Source organism: Oncorhynchus gorbuscha, linkage group LG18 (assembly GCF_021184085.1).
Source record: "Oncorhynchus gorbuscha isolate QuinsamMale2020 ecotype Even-year linkage group LG18, OgorEven_v1.0, whole genome shotgun sequence".
NCBI classification, from domain to species: domain Eukaryota; kingdom Metazoa; phylum Chordata; class Actinopteri; order Salmoniformes; family Salmonidae; genus Oncorhynchus; species Oncorhynchus gorbuscha.
In genome coordinates this window covers 2,102,750-2,121,861 of record NC_060190.1, presented here as the reverse complement: position 1 = coordinate 2,121,861, position 19,112 = coordinate 2,102,750, and the positions used below count along the sequence as shown (strand labels likewise).

The 19,112-nt window shown below is 45.2% G+C and overlaps 1 protein-coding gene across 1 annotated transcript; it reads left to right on the top strand.

The window, feature by feature from the left end:
• The first annotated feature begins 12,385 nt into the window (after positions 1-12,385).
• LOC124002742 (zinc finger protein 664-like) lies at positions 12,386-18,862 on the top strand. The gene is made up of 2 exons (XM_046310455.1): positions 12,386-13,122; positions 17,861-18,862. Exons 1-2 carry the CDS (start codon positions 12,618-12,620, stop codon positions 18,676-18,678), a joined length of 1,323 nt encoding a protein of 440 aa, XP_046166411.1. The 5' UTR covers positions 12,386-12,617; the 3' UTR covers positions 18,679-18,862.
• Positions 18,863-19,112: the final 250 nt, after the last annotated feature.

The following is a 19,112-nucleotide window of genomic DNA, read 5'->3' as shown; positions in this document are numbered from 1 at the left end:
GGGGATACAGTACAGTGAAATGTATGTGTTTTTCCAGCTAGGGATACAGTACAGTGAAATGTATGTGTTTTTCCAGCTAGGGATACAGTACAGTGAAATGTATGTGTACAGGGATGTTTTTCCAGCTCCAGGGGATACAGTACAGTGAAATGTACGTGTTTTTCCAGCTAGGGGATACAGTACAGTGAAATGTATGTGTTTTTCCAGCTATGTGTTTTCCAGGGATACAGTACAGTGAAATGTACGTGTTTTTCCAGCAGTGAAATGTATGTGTTTTTCCAGCTAGGATACAGTACAGTGAAATGTACGTGTTTTTCCAGCTAGGGATACAGTACAGTAGGGAAATGTATGTGTTTTTCCAGCTAGTGGATGCAGTACAGTGAAATGTATGTGTTTTTCCAGATAGTGGATAGTCCTTCTTGTAGCTCAGTTGGTAGAGCATGGCGCTTGTAACGCCAGGGTAGTGGGTTCGATCCCCGGGACCACCCATACGTAGAATGTTTGCACACATGACTGTAAGTCGCTTTGGATAAAAGCGTCTGCTAAATGGCATATATTATATTATTATTATTATACAGTACAGTGAAATGTACGTGTTTTTCCAGCTAGGGAATACAGTAGTCACACAAAATGGCTTTCTTGAATTTCAAATGGACTAGGTTCTTCCACCACGTTTCCCCCATCTTCAGACTATATTTTATGATAATATATGACAAAACGCCATTTTTTAAAATTACTTTTACAGACTTTGTTTTATTGGCCGATAGTCTGAATATTGATTATTTGACGTTATGAGGCTGAAATGTGGATAAAACCATGTGTTCTCTAGTAGCAGTCTGGTAATCATGTCTGTCTCTAGTAGCAGTCTGGTAATCATGTCTGTCTCTAGTAGCAGTCTGGTAATCATGTCTGTCTCTAGTAGCAGTCTGGTAATCATGTCTGTCTCTAGTAGCAGTCTGGTAATCATGTCTGTCTCTAGTAGCAGTCTGGTAATCATGTCTGTCTCTAGTAGTAGTAGTAGCTTTTGCTTTCTTTCACAGTCAGACTGAATTGTAGGACTAGAGGTAGTAGTAGTAGTATCAGTAGGAGTAGTATCAGTAGTAGTAGTAGCAGCAGTAGTAGTAGCTGCAGTAGTCATAGTAGCAGCAGCTGTAGTAGTAGTGGTAGTAGTAGTAGTAGTAGCAGCATCAATAATAATAGTAGTAGAGTAGTAGTAGCTGTAGTAGCAGCATCAATAATAGTAGTAGTATCAGTAGTGGTGGTAGTAGCAGTAGCTTTTCCTTTCTCACAGTCATAGACTGAATTGTACACCAATCTACAATCATAACGTCAATCATATATAATTATCAAATAGTAACATTCTAAACTAGCAAAACACATTTTAATACAAATCAACGACAAGGTTTTTTTGGTTGGCAGCTTGAGAAAATTACAGTCCATCTTTAGAGTTGTTAGGAAGGCATTTCTAAGGCTCTGGGCAATGTGGTGTGTGCCGCCTTATCAATCGGTCCGTTTAGTGAAGTACGGAACGGCAGAGTCTGAGAGCAGCCTGTTTGTTGTCACGGAGACAGAGAGTGTTCAGTTTGCTCTCTGGTTGGAGGGAGCCAGTCTGTAAACTGGGAGTTCTTCAGTGTTTTACTTGCTATATTGTATTTACTTTGCCACCATGGCCTTTTTTTGCCTTTACCTCCCTTATCTCACCTCATTTGCTCACATCGTATATAGACTTATTTATACTGTATTATTGACTGTATGTTTGTTTTACTCCATGTGTAACTCTGTGTCGTTGTATGTGTCGAACTGCTTTGCTTTATCTTGGCCAGGTCGCAATTGTAAATGAGAACTTGTTCTCAACTTGCCTACCTGGTTAAATAAAGGTGAAATAAATAAAAAAACTTATTTTAAAAACAAAATGTCAGGCAGATCAGCTCCTGTCTTACATGAGTGCTTCCCGGTAGCTGGTGTACAGTTCCGACCGGCCTAGAATGATTCTGCTGCAGGGGTCTCTTCTGGACTCTCTCCAGCTTGAACGGTCAGGGTTTGAGTGAGGTCAGGATGTGGTCATGGTATACGAGGGTGACAGGATGTGGTCATGGTATACGAGGGTGACAGCCAGGGAAAACACAGGATGTGGTCATGGTATACGAGGGTGACAGCCAGGGAAAACAGGATGTGATCATGGTATACGAGGGTGACAGCCAGGGAAAACAGAGGATGTGGTCTTGGTATACGAGGGTGACAGCCAGGGAAAACAGAGGATGTGGTCATGGTATACGAGGGTGACAGGATGTGGTCATGGTATACGAGGGTGACAGCCAGGGAAAACAGAGGATGTGGTCATGGTATACGAGGGTGGCAGCCAGGGAAAACAGAGGATGTGGTCATGGTATACGAGGGTGGCAGCCAGGGAAAACACAGGATGTGGTCATGGTATACGAGGGTGACAGCCAGGGAAAACAGAGGATGTGATCATGGTATACGAGGGTGACAGGATGTGGTCATGGTATACGAGGGTGACAGGATGTGGTCATGGTATACGAGGGTGACAGCCAGGGAAAACACAGGATGTGATCATGGTATACGAGGGTGACAGCCAGGGAAAACACAGGATGTGATCATGGTATACGAGGGTGACAGGATGTGGTCATGGTATACGAGGGTGACAGGATGTGATCATGGTATACGAGGGTGACAGCCAGGGAAAACAGAGGATGTGGTCATGGTATACGAGGGTGGCAGCCAGGGAAAACAGAGGATGTGGTCATGGTATACGAGGGTGGCAGCCAGGGAAAACACAGGATGTGGTCATGGTATACGAGGGTGACAGCCAGGGAAAACAGAGGATGTGATCATGGTATACGAGGGTGACAGGATGTGGTCATGGTATACGAGGGTGACAGGATGTGGTCATGGTATACGAGGGTGACAGCCAGGGAAAACACAGGATGTGATCATGGTATACGAGGGTGACAGCCAGGGAAAACACAGGATGTGATCATGGTATACGAGGGTGACAGGATGTGGTCATGGTATACGAGGGTGACAGGATGTGGTCATGGTATACGAGGGTGACAGGATGTGGTCATGGTATACGAGGGTGACAGCCAGGGAAAACACAGGATGTGATCATGGTATACGAGGGTGACAGGATGTGGTCATGGTATACGAGGGTGACAGGATGTGGTCATGGTATACGAGGGTGACAGCCAGGGAAAACACAGGATGTGATCATGGTATACGAGGGTGACAGCCAGGGAAAACAGGATGTGGTCATGGTATACGAGGGTGACAGGATGTGGTCATGGTATACGAGGGTGACAGGATGTGGTCATGGTATACGAGGGTGACAGCCAGGGAAAACACAGGATGTGATCATGGTATACGAGGGTGACAGCCAGGGAAAACAGGATGTGGTCATGGTATACGAGGGTGACAGGATGTGGTCATGGTATACGAGGGTGACAGGATGTGGTCATGGTATACGAGGGTGACAGGATGTGGTCATGGTATACGAGGGTGACAGCCAGGGAAAACACAGGATGTGATCATGGTATACGAGGGTGACAGCCAGGGAAAACAGGATGTGGTCATGGTATACAAGGGTGACAGGATGTGGTCATGGTATACGATGGTGACAGGATGTGGTCATGGTATACGAGGGTGACAGCCAGGAAAACACAGGATGTGATCATGGTATACGAGGGTGACAGCCAGGGAAAACAGGATGTGGTCATGGTATACGAGGGTGACAGGATGTGGTCATGGTATACGAGGGTGACAGGATGTGGTCATGGTATACGAGGGTGACAGGATGTGGTCATGGTATACGAGGGTGACAGCCAGGGAAAACACAGGATGTGATCATGGTATACGAGGGTGACAGCCAGGGAAAACAGGATGTGGTCATGGTATACGAGGGTGACAGGATGTGGTCATGGTATACGAGGTTGACAGGATGTGGTCATGGTATACGAGGGTGACAGGATGTGATCATGGTATACGAGGGTGACAGGATGTGGTCATGGTATACGAGGGTGACAGGATGTGGTCATGGTATACGAGGGTGACAGGATGTGGTCATGGTATACGAGGGTGACAGCCAGTGAAAACACAGGATGTGGTCATGGTATACGAGGGTGACAGCCAGGGAAAACAGACTCCAGAAATGGTCTTACAACTGGTCTCTTGAATAATGTTTACATACTGCTTTACTCACCTCATATGAACGGTCAGGGTTTGTGTTCTGTATTCTAACCACTAGACTACCCTACCCTGCCGTCCCTACACTCTAACCACTAGGCTACCCTGCCGCCCCTACACTCTAACCACTAGGCTACCCTGCCGTCCCTACACTCTAACCACTAGGCTACCCTGGCGCACCTACGCTCTAACCACTAGGCTACCCTGCCGCCCCTACGCTCTAACCACTAGGCTACCCTGCCGTCCCTACGCTCTAACCACTAGGCTACCCTGCCGTCCCTACGCTCTAACCACTAGGCTACCCTGCCGTCCCTACGCTCTAACCACTAGGCTACCCTGCCGTCCCTACGCTCTAACCACTAGGCTAACCTGCCGTCCCTACGCTCTAACCACTAGGCTACCCTGCCGTCCCTACGCTCTAACCACTAGTCTAACCTGCCGTCCCTACGCTCTAACCACTAGGCTAACCTGCCGTCCCTACGCTCTAACCACTAGGCTAACCTGCCGTCCCTACGCTCTAACCACTAGGCTACCCTGCCGTCCCTACGCTCTAACCACTAGGCTACCCTGCCGTCCCTACGCTCTAACCACTAGGCTACCCTGCCGTCCCTACGCTCTAACCACTAGGCTACCCTGCCGTCCCTACGCTCTAACCACTAGGCTAACCTGCCGTCCCTACGCTCTAACCACTAGGCTACCCTGCCGTCCCTACGCTCTAACCACTAGGCTACCCTGCCGTCCCTACGCTCTAACCACTAGGCTAACCTGCCGTCCCTACGCTCTAACCACTAGGCTACCCTGCCGTCCCTACGCTCTAACCACTAGGCTACCCTGCCGTCCCTACGCTCTAACCACTAGGCTACCCTGCCGTCCCTACGCTCTAACCACTAGGCTAACCTGCCGTCCCTACGCTCTAACCACTAGGCTACCCTGCCGTCCCTACGCTCTAACCACTAGGCTAACCTGCCGTCCCTACGCTCTAACCACTAGGCTACCCTGCCGTCCCTACGCTCTAACCACTAGGCTACCCTGCCGTCCCTACGCTCTAACCACTAGGCTACCCTGCCGTCCCTACGCTCTAACCACTAGGCTACCCTGCCGTCCCTACGCTCTAACCACTAGGCTACCCTGCCGTCCCTACGCTCTAACCACTAGGCTACCCTGCCGTCCCTACGCTCTAACCACTAGGCTACCCTGCCGTCCCTACGCTCTAACCACTAGGCTACCCTGCCGTCCCTACGCTCTAACCACTAGGCTACCCTGCCGTCCCTACGCTCTAACCACTAGGCTACCCTGCCGTCCCTACGCTCTAACCACTAGGCTAACCTGCCGTCCCTATGCTCTAACCACTAGGCTACCCTGCCGTCCCTACACTCTAACCACTAGGCTAACCTGCCGTCCCTCCACTCTAACCACTAGGCTACCCTGCCGTCCCTACGCTCTAACCACTAGGCTACCCTGCCGTCCCTACGCTCTAACCACTAGGCTACCCTGCCGTCCCTACGCTCTAACCACTAGGCTACCCTGCCGTCCCTACGCTCTAACCACTAGGCTACCCTGCCGTCCCTACGCTCTAACCACTAGGCTACCCTGCCGTCCCTACGCTCTAACCACTAGGCTACCCTGCCGTCCCTACGCTCTAACCACTAGGCTACCCTGCCGCCTCTACGCTCTAACCACTAGGCTACCCTGCCGTCCCTACGCTCTAACCACTAGGCTGGTCTCTGCTGCTTTACTCATCTCATATGTATATATTCTGTATTTTATTCTCCTGTATTTTAGACGATGCCACTCCGACGTTACTCGTCCTAATATTTATATATTTCTTAATTACATTCTTTTACTTTTAGATGTGTGTGTATTGTTGTGAATTGTTAGATACTACTGCACTGTTGGAGCTAGGAACACCAGCATTTCACTACACCCGCAATAACATCTGCTTCAACATGTGTATGGACCAATAACATCTGCTTAAATGTGTATGGACCAATAACATCTGCTTAAATGTGTATGGACCAATAACATCTGCTTAAATGTGTATGGACCAATAACATCTACTACATCATGTGTATGGACCAATAACATCTGCTTAAAATGTGTATGGACCAATAACATCTACTACATCATGTGTATGGACCAATAACATCTACTACATCATGTGTATGGACCAATAACATCTACTACATCATGTGTATGGACCAATAACATCTACTACATCATGTGTATGGACCAATAACATCTGCTACATCATGTGTATGGACCAATAACATCTTACATCATGTGTATGGACCAATAACATCTACTACATCATGTGTATGGACCAATAACATCTGCTTAAATGTGTATGGACCAATAACATCTGCTTAAAATGTGTATGGACCAATAACATCTACTTCAACATGTGTATCTGGACAGCATGTGTATGGACCAATAACATCTCTTAAATGTGTATGGACCAATAACATCTACTACACATGTGTATGGACCAATAACATCTACTAAATGTGTATGGACCAATAACATCTGCTTAAATGTGTATGGACCAATAACATCTGCTTAAATGTGTATGGACCAATAACATCTGCTTAAATGTGTATGGACCAATAACATCTACTACATCATGTGTATGGACCAATAACATCTGCTTAAAATGTGTATGGACCAATAACATCTACTACATCATGTGTATGGACCAATAACATCTACTACATCATGTGTATGGACCAATAACATCTACTACATCATGTGTATGGACCAATAACATCTGCTACATCATGTGTATGGACCAATAACATCTACTACATCATGTGTATGGACCAATAACATCTGCTTAAATGTGTATGGACCAATAACATCTGCTTAAAATGTGTATGGACCAATAACATCTACTTCAACATGTGTATGGACCAATAACATCTACTACAGCATGTGTATGGACCAATAACATCTGCTTAAATGTGTATGGACCAATAACATCTACTACAGCATGTGTATGGACCAATAACATCTACTACAGCATGTGTATGGACCAATAACATCTGCTTAAATGTGTATGGACCAATAACATCTGCTTAAAATGTGTATGGACCAATAACATCTACTTCAACATGTGTATGGACCAATAACATCTACTACAGCATGTGTATGGACCAATAACATCTGCTTAAATGTGTATGGACCAATAACATCTACTACAGCATGTGTATGGACCAATAACATCTGCTTAAATGTGTATGGACCAATAACATCTACTACATCATGTGTATGTGTAACGGATGTGAAACGGCTAGCTTAGTTAGCGGTGTGCGCTAAATAGCGTTTCAATCGGTGACGTCACTTGCTCTGAGACCTTGAAGTAGTGGTTCCCCTTGCTCTGCAAGGGCCGTGGCTTTTGTGGAGCGATGGGTAACGACGCTTCGTGGGTGACTGTTGTTGATGTGTGCAGAAGGTCCCTGGTTCGCGCCCGGGTATGGGCGAGGGGACGGTTTAAAATTATACTGTTACATATGGACCAATAACATCTGTTACAACGTGTGTATGGACCAATAACATCTACTATAGATATCACTGTTGGAGCTAGGAAAATAAACACGTTTAATATCACTGTTGGAGCTAGGAACACACAGCACTGTTGGAGCTAGGAACATAAACATGATAGATATCACTGTTGGAGCTAGGAACACACAGCATGATAAATATCACTGTTGGAGCTAGGAAAATAAACACGTTTAATATCACTGTTGGAGCTAGGAACACACAGCATGATAGATATCACTGTTGGAGCTAGGAACACACAGCATGATAGATATCACTGTTGGAGCTAGGAACACACAGCATGATAGATATCACTGTTGGAGCTAGAAACACACAGCATGATAAATATCACTGTTGGAGCTAGGAACACACAGCATGATAGATATCACTGTTGGAGCTAGGAACATAAATATGATAGATATCACTGTTGGAGCTAGGAACACACAGCATGATAGATATCACTGTTGGAGCTAGGAACATAAACATGATAGATATCACTGTTGGAGCTAGGAACACACAGCATGATAGATATCACTGTTGGAGCTAGGAACACACAGCATGATAAATATCACTGTTGGAGCTAGGAACATAAATATGATAGATATCACTGTTGGAGCTAGGAACACACAGCATGATAGATATCACTGTTGGAGCTAGGAACACACAGCATGATAGATATCACTGTTGGAGCTAGGAACACACAGCATGATAGATATCACCGTATTCGCGGAGCGCGCTTAAACGATGACCATGATCTCCAAAATTCACCAAAGGCTCTTTTCGGAGCCACCTCCATATTTCCGTCAAAAAGGCACAATTGTTTAATTTCTACACGCCCCTCTACATTTCCCACCATGTATGTTGTTGACGAACACCTCGTGTTCCCTGCTCTCGAGTCACAACACAACCGGACTAGTTAAATAAAGGGCCACATAGAAATAGAAAATAGAAACTGCGTATTGCACGTTTTACTCGGCGGAATTCTAGATTCAATATTATCTGCTAACGAGAGGGACGTGACCACAAAAAAGTGATTATGTGTATATTAGTATGCCCAGAGTAGAACAGTCAAAGGTTTTACAAAGGAGGGAAAATACACTAGGAGTAATAAGTGATAGTGATGATATTAGGGCAAAGAGTCCCAATAATAAGTGTTGGCATGGAGAATTGTCATTATGTAGCGAAGAAAAACATTGCATGACAACTGACTTTGTAAGTTCCCACATTGCAGTGCTGCTGAGAGACTCGTGCAGAGGTGTGAAAACTTTACCGTGGAGCACGGCCGCCATCTAGTGGATAAACGTGGGTACTGCAAACGTGTGAGCACGTCATTGTGGTGTAACGGATGGGAAACGGCTAGCTTTGTTTGCGGTGTTCACGCTAAATAGCGTTTCAATCGGTGACATCTCTTGCTCTGAGACCTTGAAGTAGTGGTTCCCCTTGCTCTGCAAGAGCCGCGGCTTTTGTGGAGCGATGGGTAACGATGCTTCGTGGGTGACTGTTGTTGATGTGTGCAGAGGGTGCCTGGTTCTCGCCCAGGTATGGGCGAGGGGACGGTCTAAAGTTATACTGTCACAGTGGCTCCCTATTGGTATTTGATTTTCAGCCCAGCGTTTCCCAAACTCCGTCCTCCAGTCCCCGAGTGGTGCACGTTGTGCTTTTTTGAGAATCCTATTTCTCTTGGAATGTAAACATGCTAGAGTCTGTCAATTACTTTGTGAAAAATCGCCATTCCATCATTCCTGTCCCATGTGACCGTTGAAGACGTGTCACAAATCCTTGGTGGCAAAAACTCCCATGTTTTGATCAGATCATTTCAATTGGTCAAAAAGATGCATTAGGATGCTAGAGGAAACATTAGCATTGGGATGCTAGCGGAAACTTTAACATTAGCATTGGGATGCTAGCGGAAACATTAGCATTGGGATGCTAGCGGAAACATTAGCATTGGGATGCTAGCGGAAACATTAGCATTGGGATGCTAGCGGAAACTTTAACATTAGCATTGGGATGCTAGCGGAAACTTTAACATTAGCATTGGGATGCTAGCGGAAACTTTAACATTAGCATTGGGATGCTAGCGGAAACTTTAACATTAGCATTGGGATGCTAGCGGGAAACATTAGCATTGGGATGCTAGCGGGAAACATTAGCATTGGGATGCTAGCGGAAACATTAGCATTGGAATGCTAGCGGAAACATTAGCATTGGGATGCTAGCGGAAACATTAACATTAGCATTGGATGCTAGCGAAACATTAGCATTGGGATGCTAGTGGAAACATTAGCATTGGGGTGCTAGCGGAAACATTAGCATTGGGATGCTAGCGGAAACTTTAACATTCGTAATGAGCACGGTGACAAACATTCATTGTTACACCCCTGTAATTACAGACAGCAATTACCACCAGTTAGATGTTACTATTACAGCATAACTATGAATTATTGTAATGTATTACAATATTTGTACTAAAACAGACATTCAACTGAGGCGCTACCAAATATTGAAAGGAGAGGAAGCTTTCAGAATGAAAAAAGGAGGAAGAGGAGGCTGTCACATTGAAAGAAGAGGAAGAGGAGATATAGGCTGTCACAGTGGATGAGGAAGAAGGGATAGAGGGTGTTACAGTGGAAGAGGAAGAAGGGATAGAGGGTGTTACAGAGGAAGAGGAAGAAGGGATGGAGGGTGTTACAGTGGAAGAGGAAGAAGGGATAGAGGGTGTTACAGAGGAAGAGGAAGAAGGGATAGAGGGTGTTACAGTGAAAGAGGAGGAGGGGATAGAGGGTGTTACAGTGGAAGAGGAGGAGGGGATAGAGGGTGTTACAGTGGAAGAAGGGATAGAGGGTGTTACAGAGGAAGAGGAAGAAGGGATGGAGGGTGTTACAGTGGAAGAAGGGATAGAGGGTGTTACAGTGGAGGAAGGGATAGAGGGTGTTACAGTGGAAGAAGGGATAGAGGGTGTTACAGAGGAAGAGGAAGAAGGGATAGAGGGTGTTACAGAGGAAGAGGAAGAAGGGATAGAGGGTGTTACAGTGAAAGAGGAGGAGGGGATAGAGGGTGTTACAGTGGAAGAAGGGATAGAGGGTGTTACAGTGGAAGAAGGGATAGAGGGTGTTACAGTGGAAGAGGAAGAAGGGATAGAGGGTGTTACAGAGGAAGAGGAAGAAGGGATGGAGGGTGTTACAGTGGAAGAAGGGATAGAGGGTGTTACAGTGGAGGAAGGGATAGAGGGTGTTACAGTGGAAGAAGGGATAGAGGGTGTTACAGAGGAAGAGGAAGAAGGGATAGAGGGTGTTACAGAGGAAGAGGAAGAAGGGATAGAGGGTGTTACAGTGAAAGAGGAGGAGGGGATAGAGGGTGTTACAGTGGAAGAAGGGATAGAGGGTGTTACAGTGGAAGAGGAGGAAGGGATAGAGGGTGTTACAGTGGAAGAGGAAGAAGGGATAGAGGGTGTTACAGAGGAAGAGGAAGAAGGGATAGAGGGTGTTACAGTGAAAGAGGAGGAGGGGATAGAGGGTGTTACAGTGGAAGAGGAGGAAGGGATAGAGGGTGTTACAGTGGAAGAGGAAGAAGGGATAGAGGGTGTTACAGAGGAAGAGGAAGAAGGGATAGAGGGTGTTACAGTGAAAGAGGGGATAGAGGGTGTTACAGTGGAAGAAGGGATAGAGGGTGTCATAGTGGAAGAAGGGATAGAGGGTGTTACTGTGGAAGAGGAGGAAGGGATAGAGGCTGTTACAGTGGAAGAGGAAGAAGGGATAGAGGGTGTTACAGTAGAAGAGGAAGAAGGGATAGAGGGTGTTACAGTGGAAGAAGGGATAGAGGCTGTTACAGTGGAAGAAGGGATAGAGGGTGTTACAGTGGACGAGGAAGATGAGATAGAGGGTGTTACAGTGGATGAGGAAAAGGAGATAGAGGGTGTTACAGTGGATGAGGAAGAGGAGATAGAGGGTGTTACAGTGGACGAGGAAGAGGAGATAGAGGGTGTTACAGTGGACGAGGACGAGGAGATAGAGGGTGTTACAGTGGACGAGGAAGAGGAGATGCTTTCCGAATGAAAAAGGAGGAAGAAGATATCACATTGAAAGAAGAGGAGGATGTTGTAGTGAAAGAAGAAGAGGAGGATGTTGTAGTGAAAGAAGAGGAAGAACCTTTTGAAGAGGAAGAGGAGGACATCTCAATGAAAGAGAAGGGGAAATACATTTTGGGAGTGTAAGAGGAGCAGGAGGAGAGGAAGATTAACACCAGTTAGTTGTCTCATAAAAACAGGGGCACAAACTCAGCACTTGTTGAACTAATGTGTTGCTCAGTACTATAGGAATTGTTAAAGGGGCAAACTTGGAAAATGCGTTTTTTTAAATGCACAAACATAAAAATACATGACAGTTTACAAAACTGATATAGACAACAACAACATAAGATAATATTACATTACAAATAAAATAAACAATTTAATTGCATAGAGTAAAGTACTGCTAAGAAGTAAGAGAAAACATGAGCTCTGGTTGTTTTGCAATGACTTACGACAGAATAAACAATTGTCGTGAATATTTTTCTAAACTGCGTTACCCACTCCGGTCAGCAGATGGCGACGTGAGTCTTTCAGATTGTGCCTCTCGCCGTGACGTATAATCTAGTGGACGGGAGAGGGCGCTTCAATAACAACACGGTTCCTGACTCAACTTTCTCGCTCGACAACACAAAACGTAATATTGACGCTTATTTTGTCATTGTTTGTATATATATTCATCTCAGTGTTTTAAACACAATTCTGTTTGAGTATCTACTGGTTAAATGAACATAATTTACTTGTTACATTGGCAAATAAGGTTAAGGTTATTTCTGAGCCAAGCACTAGGCCAGTCGCTAGCTGACATGCCCTGACCATGAGCTCACTTTGCTACTCCACCCCTGCTAAAGAAGAAGAGGTCTGTTGCGCGGAGAAAGAATCTCTGGGGCTGAACTTTGTCGTGAAAGAAGAACATGAGGATATTGCAGTGAAAGGAGATGAAGACGTGTTTAGATTTAAGCAGGAGGAAGAGAATACTATATCATTTAAAAAAGAGAAAGAACCTTGTGGAATGAAACGGGAAGAGGAGGTTCTCACATTAAAAGAGGAGGATGTTACAGTTAAAGAAGAGAAAGACACTTTAGGAGTGAAAGAGGAAGAGGGGATACAGGCTGTCACAGTGGAAGAAGAGGAAGTAGAAGCTTTCAGAATTAAAAAGGAGGAAGATGAGGATATCAGCGTGGAAGAGGGGGTAGAATCTTTAAGAATCAAAAAGGAGGAAGAGGAAGAACCTTTTAGAGAGGACGAGGAGGAGGAGGCTCTCTCAATAAAAGACAAGGAGGAAGGAGAGGAGGAGGAGACAGACGATCTGATTAACGCCAGTGAGTATTGGATTAAAAACAGGGGCATAAACTACCCTTGTTAAACTAATGTGTGGTTTTAAAGGGGCAATTTCTTACTGGAGTTCTACACTTGTATTGTTCAGTACTGTAGGACTTGTTAAAGGGACATGCATTTTTTACTTTTAAATTAATTGTATAAATATATAATTAATTGTATATAGCCTACCACAAACTTACACCAAACTTCGACCTCCCCCCTTGTTTTTCCACTTCTGCTACTCGCTGTTTATTTTCTTTAACAGCAAACAACACAGACGGAATCAAATCAAATATTATTAGTCACATGTGCCGATTCCCAAATTAACAAACAATGAAGTAAAAGAAAAAGAGTTCAGAAAATATTTAGAAAATAAACAATTGTAAAAAAAAAATGTTTCTAAGTAACACAATAAAATAACAATAACGATAGAGATTCTGGATTCGAGTCCAGGCGACCGGGAGACCCCTGGGGCGGTGCATAATTGGCCCAGTGTTGTCCAGGTTAGGGGAGGGTTTGTCTGGCAGGGATGTCCTGGTCACATTGCGCACTAGCGACTCCTGTGACAGTCTTGGCGCAGTGCACGCTGACACGGTAGCCAGGTGCACAGTGTTTCCTCCGACACGTTGGTGCTTCCCGGGTTAAGTGGGCATTGTGTCAAGAAGCAGTGCGGCTTGGTTGTTTCGCCTCTCCGGGGGCGGTATGGGAGTAGCAACGCTGAGACAACACTGTAACTACCAATTGAAACCACGAAATTGCGGAGAAAATGGGGTAAAAATATATATATAATAACTAACGAGGCACCGGCATCGAGTCAATGTGCGGAGGCCAGTCCAGGCAATTTCTACATGTAGGTAGGGGTAAAGTGACCATGCATAGACAAACAGTGAGCACCAGCAGTGTAAATGTACATGTAGGTAGGGGGTGGTGTCAATGTAAATAGTCTGGGTTTATTTCTTTGTACTCCCTGACGAAGGCCATGCAGCCGAAACGCGTCAGATTTTTAAAACTTTACTTCTATTGAACATGCCATAAAAAGGCATTTTAATCGATTACATGAAGAGTGCCTTGGTCCTCCTTTCTTTTTGTTGACCAATTTACCCCTTTTACCAAAGAGCACCTTTTATCTACCAAAATGTACTATTGTGTACCTTAGTAGCGCTTCCCTTCCTACTTTTTCTACTGGTCTGGGTTTCCATTTGATTGATTGTTCAGCAGTCTTATGGCCTGTGGGTGGAAGCTGCCCAGGAGCCCTTCGGACATTGACCTGGCGTTTTGGTACAGCTTGCCGTGCGGTAGCAGAGAGAACAGTCTATGACTTGGGTGACTGGAGTCTTTGACAATGTTTTGGGCCTTCCTCTGATACCGCCTGGTATATAGTTCCTGGATGGCAGGAAGCTTGGCGCCAGTGATGTACTGGGCCCTACGCACTACTCTCTGTAGCGCCTTACGGTCGGATACCGAGCCAGGTGTCTCATGTGCCATACTTTAAAAAAACATATATATACTTGCCACTGCTTGACTAAAATAATCTCGGTCGTCCAACAGTCTTTCGACCAAACAATTGACCAGACGACTAAATGGGGTCAGGCCTCTATAATGGATTAGTCCACTCAGACAGGCCTCTATAATGGATTAGTCCACTCAGACAGGCCTCTATAAATGATTAATCCACTCAGACAGGCCTCTATAATGGATTAGTCCACTCAGACAGGCCTCTACAATGGATTAGTCCACTCAGACAGGCCTCTACAATGGATTAGTCCACTCAGACAGGCCTCTATAATGGATTAGTCCACTCAGACAGGCCTCTACAATGGATTAGTCCACTCAGACAGGCCTCTACAATGGATTAGTCCACTCAGACAGGCCTCTACAATGGATTAGTCCACTCAGACAGGCCTCTACAATGGATTAGTCCATTGTACATTTTCTTGAATTTGTTCTTGATTTTGGGGCCTGTGAAAAGACCCCTGGTGGCATGTTTGGTGGGATAAGTGTGTGTGTGTCAGAGCTTTGTGTAAATTGACTATGCAAACAATTTGGGATTTTCAACACATTAATGTTTCTTATAAAAAGAAGAAGTGATGCAGTCAGTCTCTCCTCAACTCTCAGCCAAGAGAGACTGACTGCATGGTATTAATGTCACGCTAGTATCACCAGTAGTACATTTACCGTTAATTACCATCATTTCTAGTATACAATGTTAGTTTGGTTTACGGTCATTTCTGTATGTCACTATGTCACTACAGTCTTACCGTTGTCATGGACACGTTGGTTGCCGAGAGCACTGTCTAGGCTAGTTAGTGTTTATTTCATTGCCTTTACGAGTTTTTTTTGAAGCGCTCCTGTCAATCTAGAGATCTTGCGTAAAGACACTCACCTGATTACACATAGAAGTAGGCCTCTAGGCTACCTGGCCTGATTACACATAGAAGTAGGCCTCTAGGCTACCTGGCCTGATTACACATAGAAGTAGGCCTCTAGGCTACCTGGCCTCATTACACATAGAAGTAGGATACCTGGCCTGATTACACATAGAAGTAGGCCTCTAGGCTACCTGGCCTGATTACACATAGAAGTAGGCCTCTAGGTTACCTGGCCTGATTACACATAGAAGTAGGCCTCTAGGCTACCTGGCCTGATTACACATAGAAGTAGGATACCTGGCCTGATTACACATAGAAGTAGGCCTCTAGGCTACCTGGCCTGATTACACATAGAAGTAGGCCTCTAGGCTACCTGGCCTAGGCCTAGGCTACCTGGCCTGATTACACATAGAAGTAGGCCTCTAGGCTACCTGGCCTGATTACACATAGAAGTAGGCCTCTAGGCTACCTGGCCTGATTTCACATAGAAGTAGGCCTCTAGGCTACCTGGCCTGATTACACATAGAAGTAGGCCTCTAGGCTACCTGGCCTGATTACACATAGAAGTAGGCCTCTAGGCTACCTGGCCTGATTACACATAGAAGTAGGATACCTGGCCTGATTACACATAGAAGTAGGCCTCTAGGCTACCTGGCCTGATTACACATAGAAGTAGGCCTCTAGGCTACCTGGCCTGATTACACATAGAAGTAGGATACCTGGCCTGATTACACATAGAAGTAGGCCTCTAGGCTACCATGGCCTGATCACACATAGAAGTAGGCCTCTAGGCTACCTGGCCTGATTACACATAGAAGTAGGCCTCTAGGCTACCTGGCCTGATTACACATAGAAGTAGGCCTCTAGGCTACCTGGCCTGATTACACATAGAAGTAGGCCTCTAGGCTACCTGGCCTGATTACACATAGAAGTAGGATACCTGGCCTGATTACACATAGAAGTAGGCTACCTGTCCTGATTACACATAGAAGTAGGCCTCTAGGCTACCTGGCCTGATTACACATAGAAGCAGGCCTGTAGGCTACCTGGCCTGATTACACATAGAAGTAGGCCTCTAGGCTACCTGGCCTGATTACACATAGAAGTAGGCCTGTGGGCTACCTGACCTGATTACACATAGAAGTAGGCTACCTGGCCTGATTACACATAGAAGTAGGCCTCTAGGCTACCTGGCCTGATTACACATAGAAGTAGGCCTCTAGGCTACCTGACCTGATTACACATAGAAGTAGGCTACCTGGCCTGATTACACATAGAAGTAGGCCTCTAGGCTACCTGGCCTGATTACACATAGAAGTAGGCCTCTAGGTTACCTGGCCTGATTACACATAGAAGTAGGCTACCTGGCCTGATTACACATAGAAGTAGGCCTCTAGGCTACCTGACCTGATTACACATAGAAGTAGGCCTCTAGGCTACCTGGACTGATTACACATAGAAGTAGGCCTGTAGGCTACCTGGCCTGATTTCACATAGAAGTAGGCCTCTAGGCTACCTGACCTGATTTCACATAGAAGTAGGCCTCTAGGTTACCTGACCTGATTACACATAGAAGTAGGCCTCTAGGCTACCTGGCCTGATTACACATAGAAGTAGGCCTCTAGGTTACCTGACCTGATTACACATAGAAGTAGGCCTCTAGGCTACCTGGCCTGATTACACATAGAAGTAGGCTTCTAGGCTACCTGACCTGATTACACATAGAAGCAGGCTACCTGGCCTGATTACACATAGAAGTAGGATACCTGGCCTGATTACACATAGAAGTAGGCTACCTGGCCTGATTACACATAGAAGTAGGCCTCTAGGCTACCTGGCCTGATTACACATAGAAGCAGGCCTGTAGGCTACCTGGCCTGATTACACATAGACGTAGGCTACCTGGCCTGATTACACATAGAAGTAGGCTACCTGGCCTGATTACACATAGAAGTAGGCTACCTGGCCTGATTGTAGGCTACCTGGCCTGATTACACATAGAAGTACTACCTGGCCTGATTACACATAGAAATAGGCCTCTAGGCTACCTGGCCTGATTACACATAGAAGTAGGTTATAAATATTACCTGGCCTGATTATTATTATAGAAGTAGGCCTCTAGGCTACCTGGCCTGATTACACATAGAAGTAGGCCTCTAGGCTACCTGGCCTGATTACACATAGAAGTAGGCCTGTGGCAGTGCAAGCACCATGTTCTACAGTTGTTTTTAAAAACAAATAATTGTTAAAATTATTAAATGATTGGAAACCTGGCTCTGATTTGGATTAAACTTCAATGGAAGTCAGTTTTGTCACATGGAGGTTTCATTCAGGTCTCTCTCTATTTAAATAAACATTCTGTCTTTGGCAGGAGAAAGACCAGATTCAGAGGAACCAGAGACGTCCAAACCAGCAAGACGACACCACTGCTCCCACTGTGGAAAGAGTTTTACCCGGTTAAGGGACCTGAAAGTGCATAGGACATTGCACACAGGAGAGAAGCCTTACCAATGTTCCCAGTGTGGAAAGAGTTTTGCAGAGTTAGGGCACATGAAAGCACATGAGAGAATGCACACAGGGGAGAAGCCTTACCAATGCTCTCTGTGTGGAAAGAGTTTTTCCTTGTTAGCAAGCCTGAAAAGACATGAGAGGATACACACAAGAGATGCACTTTTCCAATGCTCCCAGTGTGAAAATAGTTTTTCCTTGTTAGCAAGCTTGAAAAGACATGAGAGGATACACACAGGTGATAAGACTTTCCACTGCTCCCAGTGTGAAAGGAGTTTTACACGGTTAGGGAACCTGAAAAAACATAAAAGAATACACTCAGGAGAAAAGCCTTTCCACTGCTCCCAGTGTGGGAAGGGTTTTACAGAGTTAGGGAACCTAAAAAGACATGAGAGGACACACACAGGAGATAAGCCTCATCGGTGCTCCCAGTGTGGAAAAAGTTTTACCCAGTTAGCACACATGAAAGTGCATGAGAGAATCCACACTGGAGAAAAGCCTTACCAATGCTCAGACTGTGGAAAGACCTATTCCTCATCGCGGTCACTTAAAAGTCACGTGAGAATCCACACGGGAGAAAAGCCTCACCAATGCTCAGACTGTGGAAAGACCTATTCCTCATCGCGGTCACTTAAAAGTCACGTGAGAATCCACTCAGGAGGGAAGAAGCCTTCACCCTAGTTTGTAAATTGTTATGTCACATCACATTGACTTAATTTCTTCTCCTAGTGGGTATATTGATATTTCACTTCACATTAACTTAAAATTCATCAGAGAACATACACAGTTCTCCCATTGTCTTATGTTGACTGATAATGTGTTTACCTGTTTATATCACATGAAATTAAATGGTGCAAAGTGTACTCAAACATATATTTGTTTGTTTTTATTAGAAAACATGAAGTGAATATGGAGTATGTCAGTTTGAATATAAAGGAGATCAGGTTCCTAGTTTTAAATAGTCCTTTTTTTAAACTCTTTGTGTGTGTTTATCTGGGTGTGTCATTCCTCCAGCACTACAGATAATCAAGTGATATTTGGATGTGATGCATTTGTTCCATTGTTTACATTTGCATTGTTGGCCCACTGCTGATCTTACAGTGTGGCTTTAACCT

What these genes read in the sequence shown, in the direction of transcription:
- LOC124002742 (XM_046310455.1), top strand. Translation starts at nt 12,618, where the DNA reads ATGAGCTCACTTTGCTACTCCACCCCTGCTAAAGAAGAAGAGGTCTGT. An exon ending in AGACGATCTGATTAACGCCA is followed by an intron (nt 13,123 to 17,860) that starts GTGAGTATTGGA and finishes TGTCTTTGGCAG; the next exon opens with GAGAAAGACCAGATTCAGAG.